The sequence below is a fragment of the Biomphalaria glabrata genome, chromosome 2 (genome assembly GCF_947242115.1).
Source record: "Biomphalaria glabrata chromosome 2, xgBioGlab47.1, whole genome shotgun sequence".
Lineage (NCBI taxonomy): Eukaryota > Metazoa > Mollusca > Gastropoda > Planorbidae > Biomphalaria > Biomphalaria glabrata.
The window spans coordinates 25,666,203-25,694,122 of NC_074712.1; the positions used below are offsets into that span (position 1 = coordinate 25,666,203).

At 33.7% G+C, this 27,920-nt stretch overlaps 2 protein-coding genes across 6 annotated transcripts in view; both read right to left on the reverse strand.

Moving 5' to 3' along the window:
- LOC106078388 (protocadherin-23-like) overlaps positions 1-7,008 on the reverse strand; it is a 62,398-nt gene extending 55,390 nt beyond the window's left edge. The window contains exons 1-2 of the mRNA XM_056022095.1: positions 6,869-7,008; positions 6,282-6,380 (exon numbers count right to left, since the gene is read on the reverse strand). Of these exons, the coding sequence (XP_055878070.1) occupies positions 6,282-6,333 (52 nt within the window). The 5' untranslated portion in view covers positions 6,334-6,380; positions 6,869-7,008. The remainder of the gene's footprint in view (positions 1-6,281; positions 6,381-6,868) is intronic.
- Positions 7,009-9,226: 2,218 nt separating this feature from the next.
- LOC106053174 (uncharacterized) lies at positions 9,227-27,715 on the reverse strand. 5 transcript variants are annotated; one of them, XM_013208662.2, is made up of 12 exons: positions 27,266-27,715; positions 26,709-26,765; positions 24,901-25,061; positions 24,518-24,580; positions 21,832-21,882; positions 21,410-21,508; positions 16,840-16,947; positions 16,455-16,622; positions 15,569-15,650; positions 15,220-15,332; positions 11,381-11,492; positions 9,227-9,547 (listed from the first exon to the last, which is right to left on the reverse strand). In XM_013208662.2, the coding sequence occupies exons 1-12, from the start codon at positions 27,321-27,323 to the stop codon at positions 9,279-9,281; spliced, it is 1,341 nt and encodes a 446-aa protein (XP_013064116.2). In that variant the 5' UTR covers positions 27,324-27,715; the 3' UTR covers positions 9,227-9,278. The 5 variants fall into 5 exon arrangements, with proteins under 5 accessions (XP_013064116.2, XP_013064115.2, XP_013064114.2 ...); XM_013208661.2 differs by having other exon boundaries at positions 21,808-21,882; XM_013208660.2 differs by having other exon boundaries at positions 21,832-21,915.
- Positions 27,716-27,920: the final 205 nt, after the last annotated feature.

A 27,920-nucleotide genomic window follows, 5' to 3' on the forward strand; every position in this document is an offset into this window, starting at 1 on the left:
TGACTTATTACTAATGCGTTTATAGTGTTTCCTCTTCCACTTTGTATTCTTAATGAGAGATCTAATATTATATGGTAAATCTGGATGTGTACTTATCTATAGCGTAATGATTAAAGACCAAGGTGTGGTGCAAGTAGTGGGAATCTTTTGAAAGATAGAAGTGCGATTAGAATAATTATGACCGTGCCGCTGATAACTTATCATCAAAGGCCAAGGTGTAGTGCAAGTAGTGGGAATCTTTTGAGAGATAGAAGTGCGATTAGAATAATTATGACCTTGCCGCTGATAACTCATCATCAAAGGCCAATGTGTGGTGCAAGTAGTGGAAATCTTTTGAGAGATAGAAGTGCGATTAGAATAATTATGACCGTGCCGCTGATAACTTATCATCAAAGGCCAAGCTGTGGTGAAAGTACGACCATGTTTCACTTTATTTAATTTTTCAATCGCTCTTTCTTGAAAATGGGCGAGTCATTTTTAGCCTTGTAATAAGGTTTTATTTTTTTCTAATAAAGGCGGACTTCCTTATAAACATTAAAGTTACAAATTGTGTTATAGGACTTTATTTCTATCGATATTTCATTTCTGCATGTATATGTAATTATGTATTTTGTTTATTGATATTCACTTTAGATATCGAAACTGGTGGGCCTATATTTATGTGAACATAAATGCCCATCATGATGAGGTTCCTATAGCCTTAAAATTAATTGAGTGCTTATTGGAAATAATTTTGCATGTATATTTAGGGTGTGATTCTCTCTCTCTCTATATCTATCTCTTTCTCTCTCTCTCTGTCATTTAAATAAAAAAGGAATACATTAAAAATTGCTCATTTAATGCTTTTTAAAATTACAATTTGTTAGATAAAATTATCAGATGATGAAAATATCAGGGGATGAAGTGACCGGGGGATGAAGTGACCAGGGGATGAAATGACCGGGGGATGAAGTGACCGGGGATGAAATGACCGGGGATGAAGTGACTCTAGCCAAATTTAAATTATTATTTTTTATACTTTGAAAAAGTATATACTTTGAAAAAAGTGAAACTAGAGTTTTCCCCAGTGTTAAAAACAAGTTTGAGTTTTTGGCACAATGGCACAATTTAGGCCATATCGTGCCCGTAATTTTGTTCCCAACGATATACATCAACTGTCAAATTTCAGAAGATTCCAGGCCCACTCCAAATGTGTGACTTCAATAGAGGTATTGTAAAAAAAAAAAAAGTCGACATGGGACATATTCAACATTTATGTCTCAGCAGTGATAGCCCAGACTGATTCATTGACCTATCACTTATAGTCCTCAGTGGCGAGCTGGGGTGGGGCTTACAACCGGGGACTGCTAGAGGGTCTCAGGGAGAGCTACAACCTCCTGCATAATCAGCTTCTCCTGAAGCCCAAATATTCAAATATGTAACGTATACTAAAGAAATACTAATACAAGTAAGTGACAAGTAAATCAGGTTTCATTAGATTAATAAGATTATGCCTAATTTGGAAAAAAAAAGATAATTGTGTAGATATCAAATAATAATTTTAAAAAAAGGTAATTGTGTACACACCAAATAATAGTTAAAAAAAAAAAGATAATTGTGTAGATACCAAAAAGTAATTATAAGGAAAAGATAGTTGTGTAGATTCCAAAAAAATAATAATAAAAAAGATAATTGTGTAGATATCAAATAATAATTTAAAAAAAAGATAAATGTGTAGATACCAAATAATAATTAAAAAAAATAGATAAATGTGTAGATACCAAATAATAATTTTTAAAAAAGATAATTGTGTAGATACCAAATAATAATTAAAAAAAAAAGATAATTGTGTAGATACCAAATAATAATGTAAAAAAAGATTTTTGTGTAGATACCAAATAATAATGTAAAAAATAATTTTAAAAAAAGATAATTGTGTAGATACCAAATTATAATGTAAAAAAAAGATTATTGTGTAGATACCAAATAATAATGTAAAAAAAAGATTATTGTGTAGATACCAAATAATAATAATAAAAAAAAAAGATTATTGTGTAGATACCAAATAATAATGTAAAAAAAAGATTATTGTGTAGATACCAAATAATAATGTAAAAAAAAAGATTATTGTGTAGATACCAAATAATAATGTAAAAAAAAAGATTATTGTGTAGATACCAAATAATAATGTAAAAAAAAAAGATTATTGTGTAGATACCAAATAATAATTAATAAAAAGATTATTGTGTAGATACCAAATAATAATGTAAAAAAAGATTATTGTGTAGATACCAAATAATAATTTTAAAAAAAGATTATTGTGTAGATACCAAATAATAATTTTAAAAAAAGATTATTGTGTAGATACCAAATAATAATTAAAAGACGCTAAAGGCGAGGTGGCTGAACGGTAAAGCGCTTGGCTTATGGGGTCTCGGTTTAGAATCCTGGTGAAGACTGGGATTTTAAATTTCGCGATCTTTGGGCGCCTCTGAGTCCACCCAGCTCTACAAATCATGTAATTTCTCCACTAAAATACCCCGAAACCCCGCCCTCAGGAAATGGCCTGTGTTGGGGGGACAAAACATTTACCGCCCTTCTAACGCTCCAACCTGGCAACACAAAATGTGACTTACAAATGGGTATAATTATAACAAGTAGTAGGGTTTGGGGGGGGGGGCGCTGAAACGATATAATAAAAAATGGGTTAATATGTAAATAATTAGCATATATTATACATATATAACTGACTAATATTTTTCACAAACTGTGATTTCTGCATAAAAATTAAACCGCTATTGGTCTAAACTGCCGAGACCAATCGTTATAAAATGGTCTCGAAACTGCCCACAGGTTGTGACGTTGCAGGTTAGAGTTGAGGTCTTCCAGAATCATTTGTCTCGCTAATGTCTATCTAGTGTAGTATTGGTCGTTTGGCGCTTAGCTACAGTTTGAAGTTGGTGATTTGCATTTTTCTCGACGGCGTTTTTCCTTACTTCTAAAACAAATATGTTGAAGTAATAATAATAATAATAATAATAATAATAATAATCTTTATTGTCGTATGGAAATTTGTCTTACAATTTGTGCATTACATCAAACAAAAAACATTATAACTATAAGAAACCAAAGTGTACATTCACACCAGACTCACTCATAATTTACATGTGACAAAGTTTATACCAGATTGTTCTTATTTAATGATTTGATTGCCAGGGGAACAAAAGAGTGTTTGTGTCTGTTTGTCTTTGCTATCGGTGTCTTGTATCTCTTTTGTGATGGTAAAATCACAAAATCCTGACACAAAGGGTGATTTTTTATTTCGAGGATCTTGTTAGCCTTTTTATAGATGTTTGTCTCAAACAACTGCCCAAACGGGGTTTGTTTTTTGCCAATGATTTTTACCAGCAGCATTTAGGATTCTATAAAGTTTATTTTTATTTTTAATGCTCAGATTGCCATACCAGGCAGTGATATTGAAACTTAAAATATTGCAGATATGAGCGTGATAAAACATAGCCAAGGCCTTTTCGCTAACATTAAACGAGGACAGTTTTCTTAGTAATCGTAATCTTTGCTGCCCTTTTTTGCTGATATAATCAGTATTTGCAGTAAAATTTAGTTTATTGTCTAGGATAGTACCAAGGTATTTAAAGGTTTGCACAATTTCAATAGTCTCTCCAGCTACAGAAACAATATCATTTTCCTTCTTTTCCCTACGAAAATCGATTATCATTTCTTTGTTTTTTTTTACATTTAATAATAAAAAATTATCTTTACATTATTTTTCAATGTGTTCTATTTCTCTGAAATACTCATTTACGTCTGAGCTCTCTGAGAGTAGGGCAAGAAGAGCCGCACCATCAGCGAATTTTGTGAAGGAGCAAAAAGGACTATCAGATTGAAAATCATTGGTGTACAAAATGAACCACAATGGCGATGTCACAGCCCCTGGGGCGCCCCTGTGTTAACTATGCGTTCATTTGATATAACATTGTTTACCCTAACCCTCTGAGATCTCTGGGTCAAAAATTCATTAGCCCATAGTATTATGTATGGACTAATCTTCAACGCTTTCATCTTTTCAATGAGTAAATGAAGTTGTATAGTGTTAAAAGCTGATGAGAAATCAATAAAGAATAATCTTACATAAATGTTCGGTAAGTCCAGATGTTTGTTGACACAATTTAAAATATTTAGGATGGCATCGTCTACACCTTTACCCTTTTGGTAAGCAAATTGTAAAGGGTCTAACTTATTACAAAGATCATTCAGAAGAAACATTTTAACCAATTTTTCTAAACATTTAGACACAATGGAAGTAAGTGAAACAGGTCTATAGTCATTCATTTCTTTCGGTTTGGAAACCTTTGGCACAGGTACAATTATAGATGACTTCCACACAGGTGGTATCTCATGGTTTAGTAATGAAGTAGAAAAAATATCTTGGAAAGGTTCAGCTAGTTGTTCAGCACATTCTTTTAAGATTCGCCTTTTTATTCCATCAGGCCCACCAGCTTTCATTGGGTTGACGTTTTTGAAAATGTTACAAACTTGCTCTTTAGTAATCGCTAATTCTAAACAGTTGTTAACATTGACATCCTCAAGGGCTTTGAGTCTTAGATAATTAAAATCTTTCGTGTCGAAGCGACAATAGAAATCATTTAACTCGTTGGCCAATGTTTTTTCGTCTCTTGTAGCAAGATTATTTTTAATTTTGACTTGTGCTCCTGCTATTTTGTTCATGATGCCCCACGCCTGTCTCATGTCACTTGTCTTAATCGAGTCTTCCAGCTTGGTGTTTCTCCTCCCTTCCTCAAGAACGACGTTGAGATTTCGTTGAGCTCTTTTCCTTGTCTGTCCATCGCCACTCATATATGCTCTTTTCTTTTTGATTATTTCCCGTTTTATTTTTGCAGTCACCCATGGTTTATTGTTGGGGTATATCTTGATGTTCTTAGTACTGAAACACATGTTTTCACAGAATTTGATGTAATTTGTCACTGCGTCGACCCATTCTTCCAGATTTGAAGTGGTCTCTTTAAACAAATTCCAGTCAGTGCAGTCTAGACATCCCTGTAGTTTAAGAATATTGTCTTGAGTCCATTCTTGAACGTTTTTTTGAATGATTTTTCCTTCTTTAAGTTTCGTGCGGTAAGTAGGCAGCAGTTGTATTTTGTGGTCCGATGATCCTAGTGGTGGCTTTTCACGAGATGTGAATGCTCCTTTGATGTTACAGTAACATAAGTCCAGAGTTTTGTTCTCTCTTGTCGTACATAAGATGTGTTGATAGAAGGTGGGTAGGTCAATCTTCAAGGTGCATTTATTAAAATCACCCAGTATAACTACTGGTGCGTCCGGTAATCTTGTCTGAAACTCATGCACTACGTCAGCGATGATTACAGCTGCAACTTCCGTCTTGGCTGAAGGCGGAACATAAACAGGACTATGTAAATAACACCAAAGTCTCATGGCAAGTAAAAAGGTCTCAATGAGAGCGCCAGTAGTTCTAGATCCGGACAGCACATTCTCTTTTTAACCGTGTAGTTGGTACAGTATTTGAAGTTGATGTACACACACAGCCCCCTTCTTCTTAGACTCAGCCGTTCTGTCAGATCTCACGCAAGAGAAACCATCAATAGCAATCAGGTTGTCCTTGTCATCCTCCTCTAACCATGTCTCAGTAAATGCCAATAGACAACTTTCCCTAAAAACGTGGTCGTAGCGTACATGGGCACATAACTCATCCACTTTATTTCTTATTGAGCGAAACGTTAGCTAGAACAATCGTAGGAAGTGGTGGACGAAAACCTCTTCTTCTCAGCCTTTGCCGTAGTCCTCCTTTTTTCCCTCTTTTCCTTGTACTAATAGAGGAAGGGTAGAGACAATTTATATGTGCCATTTTTCTTCTTTCTTATTTCTAACCGAATAACCAAAGTTGAACACATCTAGTAAAACGTGTAATGTAAAAACTCATTGTAGAGCCCACCTTGAAAACAGAAGTCTTCATATGCATAACTGATTACAAAAGAACATTCAATATACATCCAGCAAAGAAATAATAATGAATAATGAAAGCACAAATTGCATGTCGCCACAGTGCAGCGCCATTTTGAAAAAAAAAAAAAAGTAAAACAACAACAACAAAACCTGATTACAGACTCCTGGTGGCTTAGCATAGTACCCCATTTACATGGGCGACACCTCACTGAATTGTTGTTAATAGCATTTGTTTGTTTTAGAGCTCTGTACGTGACAACACAAAACGTCTCTTCCTCTAGAGTCTAGACACATTGACTTACCTGCATGAAACCAACAAACTATGTAAAGTAATTTGATAGCCCAGCCAATCATGACACTTGTTCTTATGTAGACATGGACGTCTCACTTTTGTCCTTCAGCTTTAATGTAGAACATATACAAATATCTATCTATCTATCTATCTATCTATCTATCTATCTATCTATCTGTCTGTCTGTCTAGCTATCTATCTATCTGACATCTATTTTTTTTTGTCAGTTATGTAGTCCTTTTTGTTGTTACAGTAATGAAGCCAATTATGAGTTAATATCTAAGCCTCTAAGCAAAGTCAGCAGCCACTGTGATCTATAGACTAGATCTGTTTGCGGTGACTTTTATTTTTAGAATCTCCGTTAGATGATTGGCTTTTCACAGTTTAAATAAATATAGATCTAGATACAGCTCTAGATATGGATTGAACTCTAGCTCTAGATGTAAATCTAGCTAGAGGTATATCTAGATCTAGAGCAACATTCTTCATTTGGATTTAGGTAAGTAACTATAGTATACAGTGGCAGAGTCTAAGACTCATACAAACTTCCTAAGATCTAATCTATGTTTTGTTTTTTTCAAAACCTTGCAGCCTTACCAGGAATTGGAAATCCAGATGAACTATTCTGAACATATTATGGTGGTATGCCGAATTCTTTTATTAACTTTATACTTTATAAGGCTTCAACCATTTTTTGTTTGTAAGAGAATTTTGTTTTCACTTTTCCGCTGACGTCACGTTTTACTGTAAGAACGCGCTTGAACAGACAAAGGAAAAAGAACGTACGAACAAGTTAAATATCGACAAAATAAGTTTTTACAAATCTGGTTCAGCGAATGTATGTAAATATATATATTTTATATACAATTTTAATGCTAGGCCTATTAATCTAGATCTAGAAATGTTCTTGAAAGTCTATTAATTAATTATTTGATAATTAGAGCCTACAGGCGGGAGTATCCCGTAGACGTAGTATGTTCAATTGTGTAGTCCTCTAAGGGTGTCATGTGGCCAGCACAACGACCAACAGCCTTTTCTTTTCCCCAACTAATGTCAGGTACCCATTAAAGTTGAGTGGACAATGAACCTCTAATCGTAATATGATAGGCCTAAATAGTTAGAACAAGTTGTATACACATCAAAATCTAAATACTAGTAAAAAATGAAATTTGAATTAGTTCAATTAGTTAGGATCAGTCATGTAATTAAATTTGTTATAGATCTACACCAACAACAATAACTCTGTGTGATTAAAAATATTTTTACCAATGTTGTTTTTTTTCAGCGCCATATTTCATGCTTTTAACTTTCTCATTACGCTATGATCCTATCCCTGGACCAGTTGGGGGGTGTAGGGAGAAAGAAATGAGATATCTTTGTGGATTTTTAACATAATTGGTTTTGAAAGCATTTACAAAACAAACAACAACAAAAAAAGAAGTGGAAATGACCTGAATTGAACGCGTGTCTCACGCTTCCACAGGCCAACGTGCCAACCACTATGCTAGTCAGGTACTTATGACTAGAGAAGATTATATAATTATGTATTGTTTGTTTCAAACTTACTTTAAAGTGGCAAACTATAAAAGGGACTAATTCAGCTTATTCCACCACTTCAGCTAAGTACAATTTCTTTCCCTTGTTTGAAAAAAACAAACAAAATAATAAATTACCAATAGTTAATTAGTTGTCTTTTTTTAAATTGATTCTTATGTTGTCAGGTATACAAAATAATTGTGCAAAAATTTTAGCTTGATCCGAGATTGGGTGTCGGAGAAATAACGTATACAAACTTCTTACCAGACAGACACAGTGAGTTGATATAAGCTTTCTAAAAATATACATGACAGCTGAAAAGGTCTTCAGAGGTTACAACCATAAACTTCTCTTTATAGGTGAAGAAACTCAAGAGTCTTCTATCAGCATACAGCCGCACAACTATCAACTCACCAACTGCTTCTCGTACGGATTCTTCAATTCTTGGGTCATTGTCTCATCTTCTCACAAAACACAGCAAAGAGTCACTGGGTTCACCCGACAATTCGTTCACCCGACATTTCGTTCCCGACAATTCGTTCACCCGACAATTCCGTTCACCCGACAATTCCGTTCACTTGACAATTTGCTCACCGACAACTGGCTCACAGACAACTTGTTCACTGACAACTTGGTAACCGACAATTGGTTCACGACAAATCGTTATTTATTGGTCATTAAAAGTGCCACGTGACTTTGGAGCCCTGAATTGTTAAGTTCTTTAAGTTGGTGGTGTTGTGTGGAGCAGTTTGCAGAGAGCCTGAATAGTGAGAATCGTTACAATATTTTTTTTTACTCTTTTGGTCATTAGCTTGTACATTGTTTTTGTACACTTTAACTCTTTAAAATCTGACTTTACTGTTGTACGTTTCTCGCGTGGTTCGCTTTGTTTAATTGTGTGTTTGATTTAGCTTTATATGCATGGCTGATATTCGATTCGAACTAGTCCAGTTACATATTTAGAGATTTATTTAAACATCATTTTATATTTAAATTTTAATGACTTCCACGTGAACCATAAAATGTGAACCTGACTTCATTACTACAAAATGTACAGTTCACACGTAATGTATAAGAGAAACGGGAGTATGTGGGTTATTGTAGAATTTGTTTGCTCTAATCATGTATTGCTATTTATAACGCACAATTGCAAAACACATTTCCACACGAATAATAAAGAGTATTAATATTTTTAGTAGTAACTTATCCGATTAGGAAATAATCCCTTTGATCTATAATTAGTGTCAGAATAAAAAAATGTAATTAAGCTAAGTGTCACTTTCTTATGTACTGTCTGATACTGAGTGACCGTTTTTCAAAATTTGCCAATAAAAAAAAAATGGGTTGTATGAAAATATTTTTCAATAAGCAAATACAAACAGCATCTTATTTACTACAAAAATTAAAAAAAACAGGCCATTCATTAATAATATATAAATTGTATTGCCATTGTTTTCTTCTTTTTTCTTTTTCATATCGCAATGTTTAGTAAAGCTACAAAACTAAAAAGACTCCAAGATGGAAACTGGTAGTCTGAGTGTGATAAGACAGGATTCAACTTCAGAGCTTCCAAAGATTCTTCCAGATTGAGATCTTTCCTTAAGACAGTGCTTGAATAGAGTTCTGAATCCGGATTCACTAATTTCACTGTTGTGTTCTCTGCTTCGTAAGTGCTACTGTCTGTAGAACTTAATGTGCTACTTGTAGACGATGTACTTCCTAATGGTTTTGTAAGCATTGCTGAAACAAAATTATGTTATGTGTAATAGTTGATTATATTAAATGCCATTGAATCATAATCCTTAAATATAAATGCTCTTGACAAAGAACTTCGTAAGACATTTTCTTCAAACAAATTGCCTTTTCTCTATAGCAATATTAAATAGAACTATCAAAGTACTAACTACTAAAGTTGGTATTCAAAATCGAAAAGGCCAACAAAAGAACTCTAACAGGAAGTACAGAAACTGACAGGCTCATGACCCTAAGGATTCCATTACAAAATAGAAAGAAACACATTTTTATTGTTAGCTGTTACGCTCCCACTATGACCAACCCGGATGTAGTCATAGCAAACTTCTATGAGGAATTAAACTCCACCGTACTTGATATAATAAAACCAAATTAGCTACTCATTCTCGGTGACTTCAACGCAATAGTCGGCTCTAACCATCATGTCTGGAATGAAGTCTTAGGCAACTAGGTCAGTGCAACAGGAACGGACTATTACTACTCCAGACCTTTGCTGAACACTAGCTGGTCCTGTCAAACACAATAGTCAGTCTCCCAACGAGACGAACTTCCTCGATGTATTCCCAGTCAAGACATTGGCCCCTTATAGACAACACACTACGCCGGTGTTTCCCAAATGTTTTCTTTAACGGAACACCTTGCACATTGTGAGTATTTAACGGAACACCTTGCACATTGTGAGTATTTAACGGAACACCTTGCACATTGTGAGTATTTAACGGAACACCTTGCACATTGTGAGTATTTAACGGAACACCTTGCACATTGTGAGTATTTAACGGAACACCTTGCACACTGTGAGTATTTAACGGAACACCTTGCACATTGTGAGTATTTAACGGAACACCTTGCACATTGTGAGTATTTAACGGAACACCTTGCACATTGTGAGTATTTAACGGAACACCTTGCACATTGTGAGTATTTAACGGAACACCTTGCACATTGTGAGTATTTAACGGAAAACCTTGCTTTTTTTATGACACTGCCCTTATGCCAGATTACAAACTTGCGCTCAACAATGAATTATGGGAAAAAAACAAAGCATTGTTTGTAATTAATGTAAAATTAATATTGAAATTTAGTAAGAGTTGATGTAGCCAAATAAGACTGAAAGGTTCTACCATTCTATTTAGGCACTCCTAGATTGTATTTGAGGAACTAGTGTTATATTATTTAGATTTAGTAGAGGAGATATGGTATTATATTTGGTGGAAAACACTCAGCAAGCCAGCCTATGAACCATCTTCTTAACTTCATTTCCTTACAATTAGTAAATGTTACAACATTTTTTACCCCGCCCAATTCTGCCCTCCCCACTTGGGAAAACAATACTGGTTAATTAAGCGCATGTATAAATCTATTAATGAGTATAAAATTTTAGGTTGGTGCTAAAGATCCAACATGGCAATATTAAAAGATAGTAGTCTAGACTAGACAAATGGATCCTGATCTATGTTCTAGAAGGTTCTAGTTCATCATAGTCAGCCTTCTATAGCACAATACTTAGAAGACGGTGCGCACAAATGCTAATGAACGTCTTTAATCTCTTTATCGTTTGACTGAATGCATGCAGCAATACCCTCTGACGTAGGTGTCTTCAAGATAGAGATTGTCCAGACAGTCAGACCATTTTTAATAAAGAAGATTACATTTTGAAAAAAATTATAGCTGTCAAACCAGAGTTATTCTTTTCCCCAAGATAGATCTAAACTTTTAAATTTCTAGGAAGATCATTTGCGAGATATGTTTTTGTTTTGCAAGAATTTGCAAGCTGATAAGAGGAATTGTAAAATACAAAGCGTACATTTCTAATATTACCTGTTGTCATTTTCCCAGTTGTAAACTTTGTAGACGAAGTAATTAGATCATTTTTAATTTTAATGTAGAGAAGAACTTTATCATAACAGCTAGGGGATGATTTCACTTGAGCCTGGAGACGGAGAGGAAATAACAGACAGAGTTCAAATGAAATGTAAATAGCACTAAAGCACTCCAAGCTTTTCTATGCAGTTCTGAGCTTTAAAACAAAAACTCATTCTTCTGGAGAAGGGCCTATAGATTCAGACTTCAAAGACTGCGCAAAATGTTAATGAATGTCCATTTATTCCATTTATATAATTCCACTAGTCAAGTCAACTTCATGGAACCTGCCTGGACGCTAACGAATTTCCTAGACATTTTCCCGTGGATGTATATCGCAGAAAATAGAATTACTAGCTCGTTGACTACACGAGGAAACCTCTAGTTTGACCGTTATAATTTTTCAATTAAAAAAAAAATAAATGTAAATTTGGCTTCAGAATTAGACATAGATCTAGAGCCAACATCAGTTATGAAAAGAATATCGAGTTCTTGAAAAGATTATCGCGTTTCTGAATGTGAGGCATTATTAATTCAAGATATTACTTTACAAATTAATGTTCGGGAAAATTTAGCGCATCGTCTTCTAAGTTTACATTTAAAGGCCTATATCATTGGAATTGTTCAATTAAAAAACATGGCGTAGTCAGCCGTATTTTACCGAAAACTGACTTGTTTATTAAATTTAATTAAATTTAAGCTGCTTTAAGTTTATTGAAATATTAAGCTTTGCTTTTATTTTTAAAAGGGTAAATCTTAGATTAAGCAACATCTAGATTCTAGATCTATAGGGAGATCTAGACTATATCTTAAGAGTTCTAAATCAGAAGTCTAGATCTAGTTCTAGATCTAGATGTTCATATAATGAAAGTAGCAATAAATCCATTGTGCATTGTCCGCTGGTGTAATGTAAAGTACAAGCAGTTGACACGATACCTGGTTATAGCCAAACATTTTTTAAAATATTCTTTTTATTTGAAGTTGTATAATGGAGGTCTTGTCTTTAAAAAATGTTTTTTTTTCATGTTTAAAATTAATTAATTTTGTTTTTAGAAAGAATAAATGTAAACTAGAAATCAAATTAAGAAGGGCGAGAGACAGAGTGTTAAAAACATTCGAGGCAGTATGAACATTTGAAATGGCCTGATCATGGTAAGATTCATCCTCGTAGTTAGCAAGAAAACGTGTAGAGGGCCTGTTGGTTCCATAGAACGACTGTACATTACTGAGATAATTAGTTCGCTCTGACCAAAGCAAGTAAAATAGAATCGTGTGAAAATGTCTTCTTCCAAAAGAACGTTTTGTGTCAACATACAACCAAATAAAGCATCTGGACCTGATAGTATTCCAACTACTCAGCTAGGACCAGTGCTCAAAATATCGTTTTAGGCATCACTTAATCAGGGCAGAGTACCGAAGGTCTGGAAAGAAGCTAACGCCCCCCCCCCCAATCCAAAAAAAGGATATAAATCTGACCCAAGAAACTACAGACCAGTATCGCTCACCCTGCATCACATGTAAAATAGTAGAACACATAGTATGTAGCAACATCATATATCCATTAGATAAACACAATTATCCTTACTCCATGTAAAAATAGTTTTAGGAATTATAACTCAAATGACACTCAACTAATAGGTCTATTAACGATTTTTTAAAGGGTAATAATAAAGAGTAAATAGATGCCATTTTATTAAGTTTGACCCATTTCACCACCATAGCTTGCTTACAAAATTAAAATATCAACAAGAACATAGTAGTGCTAATTTAGTAAATATAATATTTCATGAACTCTCTTGGGAAATTGGATCGTTTAAACGGGTAAAATTTGTTTGGCTGATATTATTAAAATGTCTAATGTATAAAAACCTTTAGAATGTTTTCACTTGAGAAATGTTCAGCAAAATGCGCCCTACACGTTGAGAAAAGTTTAAGGGTCGCCACCGAAAATAAATGTAGCCTTAATCAAAAGGGTCTTCGAAAAATACTATTTCAAAAGACGTTCATATATACATTGGTAATTTTGTTCAATACGATAGTATGGAACATTATTTTTCAAAATTATAATATTTAGTCTGAAAATAAGTTATTAGCACAAAAGACAACGTTGGGAAAAGGCGACTAGTAATTCAAAGTATTTCGGTTCATAACTCATTTGTTACACTTATATTTAAATGTTTCTTATGAATTTTAATGACCAATTCAAGTATGTAGAACGACTTGAGGGCTCAGCCTCATGTATGGAGCATGTCTTGACGTCAAAAACACGCTTTCGTGGTGGTACAAATACTGGGTAAGCCAAAAAATCGCTGCAAGCTAAATGTTTGTTGCTCCGTAGAGTCCTGTCTAAAGCCTCAAAACCACTCTTCTGTGCCATGGTGCGCTCATCAGAGAACTGTTGAGCCGAATCACTCTGTTTTGAGATGTTGGACATTGTAGTCTCAAACAGTTTCAATTAAGGAGTAACTTAAGTAGATTGAGCTGACTTTCATCCATCAAAATCACCTCAGTGCCATTCATAATTTAAAAAAAGAAAAAAAGAAAGGAAATGACAGTTCATCATCATCAGACTCCATTGGAGTGAGGGCTTAAGAGATTCAAATCCTCTTTTGCAAAAGCTCTGGATAGAAACCCTGCTGTTTTGCGTAGTGCATAAATGTCACCATACAGGTCGAGAATTTTTGGTTTCCCAGACCTGTCGAGACGAAAATCAGCAAGTCTGGGGCAGTCAAAAAGAATATGAGGCACGGTTTCCTCTTCTTCCCCTCAGCGGAGGCACCGTGAGTCAAAATTTGGCCATAGCCGTGAGAAATATGAGCCAACAGAACAGTGGCCGGTCCTGAACTGTACTATAACAGCTTGCTCATGCCTGGATAGCCTCCACCACGGGGAAGTGTGGTCAGGGCGCCTCATGCGCTCCCAGGCTCCACGGCTTTTTGGGACTTGTCCCAGCACTCAAACCACTTTTCCATTTTTTTGGATTATAGCAGGACCATGATGAAAACTTACAGCCTGCTCGGTAGGTGGTGTTTGCCCTCCCTGGTGGGCCAAGGAGTCTGCAATGGTGTTGCCAGTCACACCTATGTGACTCGGTTGCTTTATGTTGTTTGAAGCCATGATGACTGAGTCGCTATTGGAGGGCCAATGTCCCTCGCCAAGTTGAGATTCAATGACTTCTAAGGCTTCACAGACTGCCATGGCCTCCGCATCAAAACTGCAAACACTACCAAATGGTATAAAACATTTGAATGTCAGCTTTATAAAAACTTATAGGGACGAATCTGAAAATACACAAATCTTTTTGGAAAAATTAGCCGCTAATGCTTCGACCATGAAAGTTGCTTATTCGTTATAGGCAAACGTTAAGTGATAACAGGTTTTAATTTTTCATATTTTTTTCGTTTTTTTTTCATGCATGGACCAAAGGTTAGGAACTTTCTCCCCATTTAGCCCACTCAAATAATATGATTCTTTACATTCAAGAAGGGCATTAAAACCTATCTGTTCGAAACTTTGAAAATGAGTCTGTCATTTTAGCTCTCGTGTTTTTCTGTTTTGTTTTCATAAAGCCTAGAGCCTACATTCTGTTTGTCAACAGCGTCAGGCACATTCAATAAGTATTCTATTAATTATTCCGTCCCAAGAGAGAATTAGTGTTAAGTACATCAGTCAGATAGGGCGTATATAGAATTGAATATAGATTATCATAACACTGGCTGGCTCATTCATCATTAATTGACTAATTGATAATTGTAAAATAAAAACAAAACAGTAACATTTGTAACATTATGTATTACCCGAATGATCATATAAAATGGCTGCTGGCTGCTGGAGAAGTTTAAACCGGAAGTGTTGACAATGCCAGTATCTGGATGGAGACTGAATACTTGGTCATAATTTCTGGGATTACCTGGGGGGGGGTATCAAACATTAGTTATACAATATCAGGGGGGGGTTATCAAATATTAGTTATTCAATATCAGTTACTATGATAATGAAAATTACATTTATAAATATGTCATCGTTATTTATAAGTGTCAGTTACAAGTAATGATGATTTTCTAGTGACATTACACTTTTAAGTCAATAAAATGTAAAACTCATGGTTAGGAGGATCATAGTGATACAATATTCGCAATCACTTACCAGTCAGAAAAAAATAACTTGTTTGTCTTCCTTCGGAATCTTCAGCATATATTGCACTTGGGGTTAAATTGGTAATATCTCCCTAATGAAAGAACAAAGTCTAGTTACAATCTGTCTCTCTGTCTTTCTCTCTCTCTGTATATATATATATATATATAATAACTGTACTTTTTAATAGGTAAATAAATATGTTACGAAACAACAATAAACTCTATTTCTCATTAAGAAGTCCTCTGAATAACAAGGACTGCCTTGCAGTTGACATGCACACAACTCACAATCAACATTCACTGTTTATACTTCATTTTGTTCACATGTGTCTTGTAGGATCTCTAATACTTCTATTACAATGAAGTTATTTCATGTGTAAATGTTGTAAACAATAAATCTAGTGACAAGATGTACATTCAGGTATTTGTATATTCTGTGCACTGGATATCAACTGTCAGAATGATAATTACCATGGCAATATTTTCAACGATATCTAATTAATGAATTTCAAATATGTTTTTAAGAATTTACTACAACAAGGTCCAATCATCACAATGCCCCCTAGATAGCCGTTCCCTCTTCAAGACTAACTGTATGGGAGAACTACTTGATCTGGACACCAATGAAAGGTTTCTTTATGTCCAGATGACTTGATTTAGTTCAATGATCTATATCTAGTGATAACACAAATATATAATTTTATATATGGGAAAACGAGAATTTTTTTTTTACTTCATTGCATATTTCGTTTAGCTGCGAGAACTTTATCGTTTTAATGATAAGGGCCCAGCGTTGGTATATTCTTTAGTTATTAGTAGTGACAAGTAAAGAGATATCTAGGCCTATTTAAAATGACTGAAAGTAGACTAGAAAAAAAAAAAAAAAGAATTCGAACTTGAAAAGTTGCTTGTATCTCTGTCCTGTAGACATCAATCTGACATCGGAACGAGGAACAGTTCTGAAGTTTAAATGCCGGATGGTTCTCACATTGACCAGTTAGGTTCCTGGAGTTCTCTGATGTGACCAGGACAAGGACAGGTACCAACTCAGTACACGATGACATCTAGACAAGCAGGACGTTTGACATGTTAAAAATAGCACTTGAACAAGAAGATTATTAGCCAACTCTAGATGTAGTTCGTCTTAGTAATTTTTTTTGATTAATTCCTAGATTCCGAGACGTCTTTGGTACTCAATTTCATTCTATTTGTTTCAACATTTTGGTGGCTAACAATTTAAGATTAGTTTTAAATAATTAACTTTCACAGTACCATACTTACAATCCTACGTAAAATGATCAAAAAAATATCTTCTCTAGAGGAATTCAAAGACTGTTTCAAGGTCACAACTCCATTTTTGGACATGTCGAAAAAAAAAGCTTCTTGGTCCTGGAACACAACATCATTTCATTTGTTAACAGAGACAAGAAATACATGAAGAAATACTGTTTTAACAGAGACAAGACATACGTGAAGAAATACTGTTTTAACAGAGACAAAACATACGTGAAGAAATACTGTTTTAACAGAGACAAAACATACATGAAGAAATACTGTTTTAACAGAGACAAGAAATACGTGAAGACATACTGTTTTAACAGAGACAAGACATACGTGAAGAAATACTGTTTTAACAGAGACAAGAAATACGTGAAGAAATACTGTTTTAACAGAGACAAGAAATACGTGAAGAAATACTGTTTTAACAGAGACAAGAAATACATGAAGAAATACTGTTTTAACAGAGACAAGAAATCCGTGGAGAAATACTGTTTTAACAGAGACAAGAAATCCGTGGAGAAATACTGTTTTAACAGAGACAAGAAATACTGTTTTAACAGAGACAAGAAATACATGAAGAAATACTGTTTTAACAGAGACAAGAAATACATGAAGAAATACTGTTTTAACAGAGACAAGAAATCCATGGAGAAATACTGTTTTAACAGAGACAAGACATACATGGAGAAATACTGTTTTAACAGAGACAAGACATACATGGAGAAATACTGTTTTAACAGAGACAAGAAATACGTGAAGAAATACTGTTTTAACAGAGACAAGAAATACATGAAGAAATACTGTTTTAACAGAGACAAGACATACGTGAAGAAATACTGTTTTAACAGAGACAAGAAATACGTGAAGAAATACTGTTTTAACAGAGACAAGAAATACGTGAAGAAATACTGTTTTAACAGAGACAAGAAATACATGAAGAAATACTGTTTTAACAGAGACAAGAAATCCGTGGAGAAATACTGTTTTAACAGAGACAAGAAATCCGTGGAGAAATACTGTTTTAACAGAGACAAGAAATACTGTTTTAACAGAGACAAGAAATACATGAAGAAATACTGTTTTAACAGAGACAAGAAATACATGAAGAAATACTGTTTTAACAGAGACAAGAAATCCATGGAGAAATACTGTTTTAACAGAGACAAGACATACATGGAGAAATACTGTTTTAACAGAGACAAGACATACATGGAGAAATACTGTTTTAACAGAGACAAGAAATCCATGGAGAAATACTGTTTTAACAGAGACAAGAAATCCATGGAGAAATACTGTTTTAACAGAGACAAGAAATACATGGAGAAATACTGTTTTAACAGAGACAAGAAATACGCGAAGAAATACTGTTTTAACAGAGACAAGACATACGTGGAGAAATACTGTTTTAACAGAGACAAGAAATACGTGAAGAAATACTGTTTTAACAGAGACAAGAAATACATGTCGAAAAAAAAAGCTTCTTGGTCCTGGAACACAACATCATTTCATTTGTTAACAGAGACAAGAAATACGTGAAGAAATACTGTTTTAACAGAGACAAGAAATACATGAAGAAATACTGTTTTAACAGAGACAAGACATACGTGAAGAAATACTGTTTTAACAGAGACAAAACATACGTGAAGAAATACTGTTTTAACAGAGACAAAACATACATGAAGAAATACTGTTTTAACAGAGACAAGAAATACGTGAAGAAATACTGTTTTAACAGAGACAAGACATACGTGAAGAAATACTGTTTTAACAGAGACAAGAAATACGTGAAGAAATACTGTTTTAACAGAGACAAGAAATACGTGAAGAAATACTGTTTTAACAGAGACAAGAAATACATGAAGAAATACTGTTTTAACAGAGACAAGAAATCCGTGGAGAAATACTGTTTTAACAGAGACAAGAAATCCGTGGAGAAATACTGTTTTAACAGAGACAAGAAATACTGTTTTAACAGAGACAAGAAATACATGAAGAAATACTGTTTTAACAGAGACAAGAAATACATGAAGAAATACTGTTTTAACAGAGACAAGAAATACATGAAGAAATACTGTTTTAACAGAGACAAGACATACATGAAGAAATACTGTTTTAACAGAGACAAGAAATACATGAAGAAATACTGTTTTAACAGAGACAAGAAATACATGAAGAAATACTGTTTTAACAGAGACAAGAAATACATGAAGAAATACTGTTTTAACAGAGACAAGAAATACATGAAGAAATACTGTTTTAACAGAGACAAGAAATACATGAAGAAATACTGTTTTAACAGAGACAAGACATACATGAAGAAATACTGTTTTAACAGAGACAAGAAATACGTGAAGAAATACTGTTTTAACAGAGACAAGACATACGTGGAGAAATACTGTTTTAACAGAGACAAGACATACATGAAGAAATACTGTTTTAACAGAGACAAGAAATACGTGAAGAAATACTGTTTTAACAGAGACAAGAAATCCATGGAGAAATACTGTTTTAACAGAGACAAGACATACATGGAGAAATACTGTTTTAACAGAGACAAGACATACGTGAAGAAATACTGTTTTAACAGAGACAAGACATACATGAAGAAATACTGTTTTAACAGAGACAAGAAATACGTGAAGAAATACTGTTTTAACAGAGACAAGAAATCCATGGAGAAATACTGTTTTAACAGAGACAAGACATACATGGAGAAATACTGTTTTAACAGAGACAAGACATACGTGAAGAAATACTGTTTTAACAGAGACAAGAAATACATGAAGAAATACTGTTTTAACAGAGACAAGAAATACATGAAGAAATACTGTTTTAACAGAGACAAGAAATACATGAAGAAATACTGTTTTAACAGAGACAAGAAATACATGAAGAAATACTGTTTTAACAGAGACAAGAAATACATGAAGAAATACTGTTTTAACAGAGACAAGACATACATGAAGAAATACTGTTTTAACAGAGACAAGAAATACGTGAAGAAATACTGTTTTAACAGAGACAAGACATACGTGGAGAAATACTGTTTTAACAGAGACAAGACATACATGAAGAAATACTGTTTTAACAGAGACAAGAAATACGTGAAGAAATACTGTTTTAACAGAGACAAGAAATCCATGGAGAAATACTGTTTTAACAGAGACAAGACATACATGGAGAAATACTGTTTTAACAGAGACAAGACATACGTGAAGAAATACTGTTTTAACAGAGACAAGACATACATGAAGAAATACTGTTTTAACAGAGACAAGAAATACGTGAAGAAATACTGTTTTAACAGAGACAAGAAATCCATGGAGAAATACTGTTTTAACAGAGACAAGACATACATGGAGAAATACTGTTTTAACAGAGACAAGACATACGTGAAGAAATACTGTTTTAACAGAGACAAAACATACATGGAGAAATACTGTTTTAACAGAGACAAGACATACGTGGAGAAATACTGTTTTAACAGAGACAAGACATACGTGGAGAAATACTGTTTTAACAGAGACAAGAAATACGTGAAGAAATACTGTTTTAACAGAGACAAGACATACATGGAGAAATACTGTTTTAACAGAGACAAGAAATACATGGAGAAATACTGTTTTAACAGAGATAAGAAATACGTGAAGAAATACTGTTTTAACAGAGACAAGAAATACATGGAGAAATACTGTTTTAACAGAGACAAGAAATACGTGAAGAAATACTGTTTTAACAGAGACAAGAAATACGTGAAGAAATACTGTTTTAACAGAGACAAGAAATACGTGGAGAAATACTGTTTTAACAGAGACAAGAAATACGTGAAGAAATACTGTTTTAACAGAGACAAGACATACATGGAGAAATACTGTTTTAACAGAGACAAGAAATACGTGGAGAAATACTGTTTTAACAGAGACAAGAAATACATGGAGAAATACTGTTGTTAACAAGACAATACCTCCTTTATACAACTTATAGAGCCATTGATTTGTTCTTTATAACTAGTGAATGGTACATAAAAAACATTTTTTAACTCCACCCCTGCCCTTGAGAAAGACTCCTGGTTAATCGAATGTCTAGATCTACTACACTTTATACTAGTCCAATGATAGGTCTTTAGATTTAGACTAATAAGACGATGCGCACAATTTTCCTGAGAATTAATTTAGTAAACTCCTTAAAGCCTTACATTTGGAAATTGCCGAACGCGATTTTTCTATCAAGAACGCTATAATCTTTTAAAACTAGTTCTCTAGCCAAATTTAAATTTATTTCATTTTTACTTGAAAAAAATGATAACAGTCAAACTAAATTTTTCCTCGTGTGGCCAACGAGCTAGTAATTTTTTTCTCAGCGATATACATCAACTGTTAATTTCTAGAAAAAATCGCTAGATCCGTTTTTGAGATCAGCAACCAGTTCCATCCTGCACCCTCCCAACCAGCCTCCATGAGTTTTTTTTTTGACTTGGTCACATGGATCTTACATGGACATACAGATAAACAGTATTTCATTGAAACACAAAAAAAAAGTAGATTATATACCTACATTAAAAAGTTCTTACATTTAGGTGCTCATCGCGTACAAGTGTTAGAGAAAGCTCAGTTGCGGACACATTTAGGACACAGTAGAGCTCAGACAATATAGACCTCACATTGGCGTTCTTGGATAAAACACAAGGAGTTTATTTTTACGACTTACAAAGTAGGTATCAAATAAAGTCTACACCAAACTTGTGGAATAAAGTTATCAATTAATAATCAATCATATCAAATAAATATTAGTGGATATTTTTGTATTATTTTCCACTAACAAAAGAACCTGCTATTTGTTCAGCTTATTGAAATGTTAAACATTGTTTCAGTCATATGGTGAGTATGTTCAATGGGAAACAAATGAATGATTACTGTAATTAATCTATAGCGTTTAAATTTGGTTGATATCTCCATGAATTATACTTACTACTTCTATTTGAATGTGTATTACCTTCGGAATGTAAATGTCTACCAGAGGATGGATGAACTGATCATTAACAGGCTGAGGAAGCAATATGGCTCTTCTGATGAATGGCTGATCAAAGATAAAGTATTAGAACAGTCACGTGTAATAACAAATGTGTGTTAGTTTTGTTGGCATGTTAATCTCTTGGTTTTCGTTGAGTTTCTTGATGGAAGATTATTACAGCCTAGAAGAAACCTCGTGTAGGGCAGCAGTTCATGGAAGTGGACATAGGGGTTTGAACTCAGGACCACGGTGACTACACACGAACAGGTCTGGTAAGAAATTTGGTTTCTTTAAAATTGATTTAGAATTCGGAAACACAGATCACATAGAATTACATTTTGAGTGTTTTAAGGACAGCTTAAACCCCAAAATAGAAATTACATGTTTCAATAATAAAAAAATGCTTTTTTATTATGAGTAGGCATGCAAATAAGAAGAAAATAAATAATTTTTCTTTATATGTTATCAACTTTTTGAGAAAAAAATTTTTTGGAGGCTATTTTTAGCTGAAATGATGAAAAAATAGCTATTTTTCATGTCAAGATTTCTTGAAAACTACTAAAGCTAGTTCAATAAAACTTCAGCTGTTGATTATTCAATACTAGTATAAGATTGTGAAACATAATAAACCAAATTCATAGGGGGGTAGGCATAGAAAAAAATTAATAACTCTTAAAGCTTTCAACCTTTTCTATTTATTATGCTTCACATTTCATACCTGTATATAGAACATTATTTGTGCCAAATTTCAAGGCAAAATATTCAAAAATAAATTTTTTATCACGCCATCTCTGAACAAAAAAAAAATGAAAATGGCTAATAGGAGAAAACGGGAAAAAACGACAATCTCTGTGATAAAAACTAAGTTAATGTGTTTTTAAAAACATTTCTGCTATACAGTTAATATCTCTATTGTTCATCTGTGTTCCTAATATTATTTTTTTAAACTTTTCAACGCTTTTTTTTTAATGTTATATCTTTTTTGACGATACGATGCGATTTCTCAGATTCTAGAAATACTACATTGATGTGATTTATGGAGGAAAATATTCTAAACTTGCTATATAACCTTAATCTGAGTAGTTCTTCTTCACTATATGACGAAACTAGCTTTATATACTGCTATTTCAAGACCTCTTTACCCAAAAAAGCAATTTTAGGATGATAATATGGTAGAAAGTCTCATCAACATTTTGGATTTGTCGAGCGTTCATCGAAAGAATTACGGCCTTAAATACTAGTCTAGTTTCATTCACAGCTTTTGCTTTTATTTTCAATAGTTCAACTAATTGTTGCAAGCATTATGTTTTAAAAACAGTGCAGAATAATGGTTGATGTAGACCCATGGATGCTATACAAGACTTTAGGTCACCTTATGCCTATGTGACACTATGTCTCTCTGTATACAAATATAATCCTGGTATTGGTAGGCCTACTTTAAATTGTTTTTGAAATTTCTTAGGCTTTAGATCTAAAAATAAGATTCAAGCTTTTCATCAATTCCATAAATGTCTAAATGACAGTATTGTCCTGAAGTCTAAATCTACTTTCTATGTCTAACTACTATCATTTGCTATACTATGACTACTATGGTACTATTAGATTTAGTTAGATCTAGGTCTGCTTTTATTATGGATTATTAGTAGACCTAAATCTAAAATGCAAAGAGTAGATCTAGATTTTAATCTAGACTAGACTATTGCTAATAGACTCTAGCTAGATCTAGACTAGAGGACTAGGTCTAGTAACTAGTTAGATCTAGTCTAGTACTCTACTAGACTCTAGATCTAGGACTAGTTTTAGTAGCAATCATGGCTTTTTCATGCCTTTATTTATGGACTATGGGGGCTGAATGAGCTATTTTCCTCAAAGCTTACTTATATTAGGTAAACCTTTCAAAATTTAGTGTAGATTCCATTTCTTATCCATATTGAGTTAGAGAACTGATAGCAAATATAAAAAAAAAAGTACTAAAACTTTATAAAGCCACGTAGCTTCTCAGCAAAGGGTTGGAAGCCTAAAAATACCCAAGCAGTTGTTGACATGTGGTCTCTAGGTCAATATTTGTAAAGTGTTTTCTGATTGGTTTAAACTTGATAAAGACTTATCTTTAAACCAATGAAAACGTTTGTTTTATTTGTTTTCAGCTTTTATTCATGGAACATTGAGGATTTTTTTAAAATGCATAGTGGTTGGTAAATTATTGAAATCGGACCAAAAATAAAAAAGTTATACAATTTATAAAATTTGCATACTAATTAGGTGACATATAAATGTCTAGTATACAAAATTTAAAAAAATTAAAATAATTCCACTTTGAATTTTGGCATGCTTTATACATCAAATTGTTCAGAAATGAATACTGTATAATATTCAGTTATGAAAAAAAAACGAAAATTTTGACCCATAAGCTGTCCTGAATTTCTATGGGGACACTTCGTGTCAATGTATAAACTCAGATGATTTCTAAAATAATTATTTGCATTGGTGACAGGTCACTTACAAAAGGATACTGTGTACACAAGATTGATATCATAGCAATACCTAAACATAGTCATCTGAAATGTTGATCAAAGTATGCTCTATTTAGTCTATTAAACAGTTCTAGTACATGTCTGCTGTACAACCAGCGTCATGAATTGAGACATGACAGAACAAGTCGACTTACTTTAGTAATAGTTTTGACTGTACAGTGAAGTGTAAACAACAAATCGTGACTTTCTCTTCGTAACTGTAACAGCACATCATTAGATTTGTTATTGTTAGAAATGGAGAGTCTCTAACAGTTTACACAAATACTAAGTAACAATAATATAAATGTTATGATACAGAGAGAGAAAAAGAGAGAGAGAATTCTACATAAACATTACGGGATACATTGGTCTGGTGTATAACTCTGCCTATCCACTTCAATAAAGTGACTCTATAGATTGCGTGTGATATTGACTTCAAACATTTCTTATAAGCTGTGTACTGTAAGGATATTTTAAATAAGATTCAACTTTAATGTATGATATTAGTCAAAGAATGAGGTCGACACATTTGACTCACATTTAAAGGTAAATGTTTAGCTATTTGTAGCAGCCATGTGTTCGTTTCATTCTCTAAGGATGTGCTGAAGCATGAGCTGATCTCTTGGCCAGATGTGATATCTAGTACAGAGGTGCTCCAATAGCCATCAGATAACAGACTTAAGTTCACTATAGTCTCACCTGTACAGTGACCATATGGTTACATTTTAGCGGCGTCTTTTTACAAAGCTTTTATTAAATCTGTCTGTCCGGTAAAAAGTGTGTACACGTTATTTATCCGACACCCAATCTCCGATCAAGATGAAATTTCGCAGTTATATTTTTTTACCCGAGAAGACGAAATCAATTAAAATAAAACAATTAGTTAATTAACTGTTGGTAATTAATTACTTTGTTTGGTATCTTCAACAATGAAAAGAAAGTTTACTTTTAACTGAACAGGTGGTATAAGCTGAGTTATTCCCCTTTATTGGTAACCGCTCTATATATGCAATAAACGATTTATTTCAAATTTAATTGCATAGCTGATCCAAACTAATTGATACTATTACACTTCCTAAAAGCTTTGTATTTTTTAAGTATTTTTTTTAGATTTTTATTGTTTACAAAGCTTAAATCAAGTCATTCACTCTGTCTGTCTGTCTGGTAAAATGTTTGTACAAGTTATTTCTCCCACACCCAATCTCAGATCAAGCTGAAATTTTGTGCAATAGTTTCTTTTACCTGACAGAATAAGAATCAATAAACAAAATAACCAATTAGTTAATTAACTATTGGTATTTTTTTTTCTGGAACCTCGAACAAAGGAAATACATTTTACTTGACTGAAGTGGTGGTATTAGCTGACTTATTTCCCTTTATAGGTCGTTGTCTGAAGCTTAGAGAACACAAACATGAAATAGGACGAAACAATAGATAACTGTACAAGCTTCATTGTTCATAAACTCTTCACTAGCAGTGTGGTTACCGTTTTGGCTTGAGAAACCTGAGAAGGTCGTTCACCTTTCTCTTTTATAAATACATTGAAAATGCGATCACCCAGATACCCCGTTCTTTCTCCCCACACCCCTTTCCAACTGGTACAGACAAGCGATAGGATCATAGCGTATTGAGAAAGCTAAAAGCATGAAATTGCGCTAAACAAAAACAATTCGTACAAATATTTCTAATCGCACATATTTATTATTATTGTATCATTGATACAACTACAACTAAAACTACACTTTTAATTTTTTGTTTGTTTTTTGCTTGTTTAAGATGAAGTCATTTCAGTTTTTAAAAATATCGTCTACGTGCTAGATGGTCCAATTAAGTCCATGTAAAACCCTCCATTATTAGTTCAAAGATGGCTGGAGTATTGCAGAGCCTAAAACGCATCGCTGTCTATTGCCAAAAGCCGTTTTTATCTCTATCTTCGCACGGAACCATCTTTTTTCTTCACCAAAACTATTGTTGAACACCAAGGACTATTGAGGGCTCAATGACTCACTGTGATCTCATGCATTCTATCAAGTTCATAGCGTCTTGTTTTGCCAGTGGACATGGTGGATGTTGAAATGGTCTCATGTTCCAGTGTCGATACGATGTTGAAACATATTTGTCCGCCCGCAGTCTCATCTGTCGCCAAGATATTACCAAACTCACAAGTCAAATTTTCGTCTTTAGTTTATTGTTCCTCAGATAAATTCGTCTTCATTTCTACCAGGAGCTTAGTATTATGCGGATGGTAACTTCAATTTTATTGAAACAACTCAAAGTTTACATAGCCTACCGACTCATGCTTTTGGAGTGTATACATTTTAGCGATAACATTCAAGGTATACATACCTACTAATCCTTTTATAGTGTATACAGTTTGATCTGGTTCTACACAATCTTGACAACCTGTAACAAATTTTAAAGTAGAATAATTTGTTGACTCCTGCTGTCCCTCTTTAAACCCGAGTTTGTTTTCATATTGATTAGACTAAATAATACCAACAAAAACAAATGATTTCATAACGCAGGAGTAGAAACGTCATTTAAAATGTAACAAGTCGACAGCTACCAGCTTTCCACTTCTTCTTCGTTCTCATTTTCATGTCGGAGCGTTCAGATGACTAGACCATGCAACCAGCTGTTTTCCTCTATTGCTAGTCAGGGCGAACTGACTAATGAGTTTTGACAGCGTTTGTAAGAGGCATCTCTACTACACCGTCATTCTGGAAGCTCAACCTCATACGGGCAGTGTGCCACTAATAAAGTTTTACAAATGCTACCAGAGACAAAACAAAATACATACTATAGAAAGATTCAGCCAAGAAGATAAAAACGAGGCTGATAGACAAGAGACAGACGAGAGACAAACAGAAGACAGAAAGAAATCTTCACTTTATATGTCTCACCTAGCTTTGGTAATAGAGACAGAAATAGGCACATTGTCATCAACCATGATTGTTCCATTAGTTTCTGACTCAGTAATTTATATAAACGATTTTTCTTTGATTGTAGATTTACTTTTGTTTTAAAACTACCTTAACTTAAGTACATACATCTAGATTCTTGATTAAACTCTAAAGACTAGAGTTAATCTTTCAGATAAAATAGACATACAATCTTTTTTTTTGTCTGAACTACTTCAACACTATGACTCTGCACTAGGACCTCGAATCCAAAGTTGTCCCCTTTCAATGAACGAGTTCAACTCCCGGTACCCCAACAAGACCAAAACTTAGACTTTAGTTCACACAATCAAGTTTTAATTGAGGTCTAATGTAAGTCTAGATGAAATAGTCCGAAGGTTCTTTAATTTGTCCTGATGTTATCGACCCTCCATTTTTTTAATTGCCTTATGAAAATAAGAATACACTTCCGATTTCATTAGCATTAGCTCCAAAAACACGAAGCACATGAAGGTGTGCACTTATTTGGTGTGCACTTATTTGTTTGGTTTTTTGAGGAGCAAACATTTCTTGAGTTTAGGTTTGGAATACACACAGTATAAATGTATCTGTTACATAATATCAAGTTTCAGAGTCAATAGGTCAACATTATCCTTCA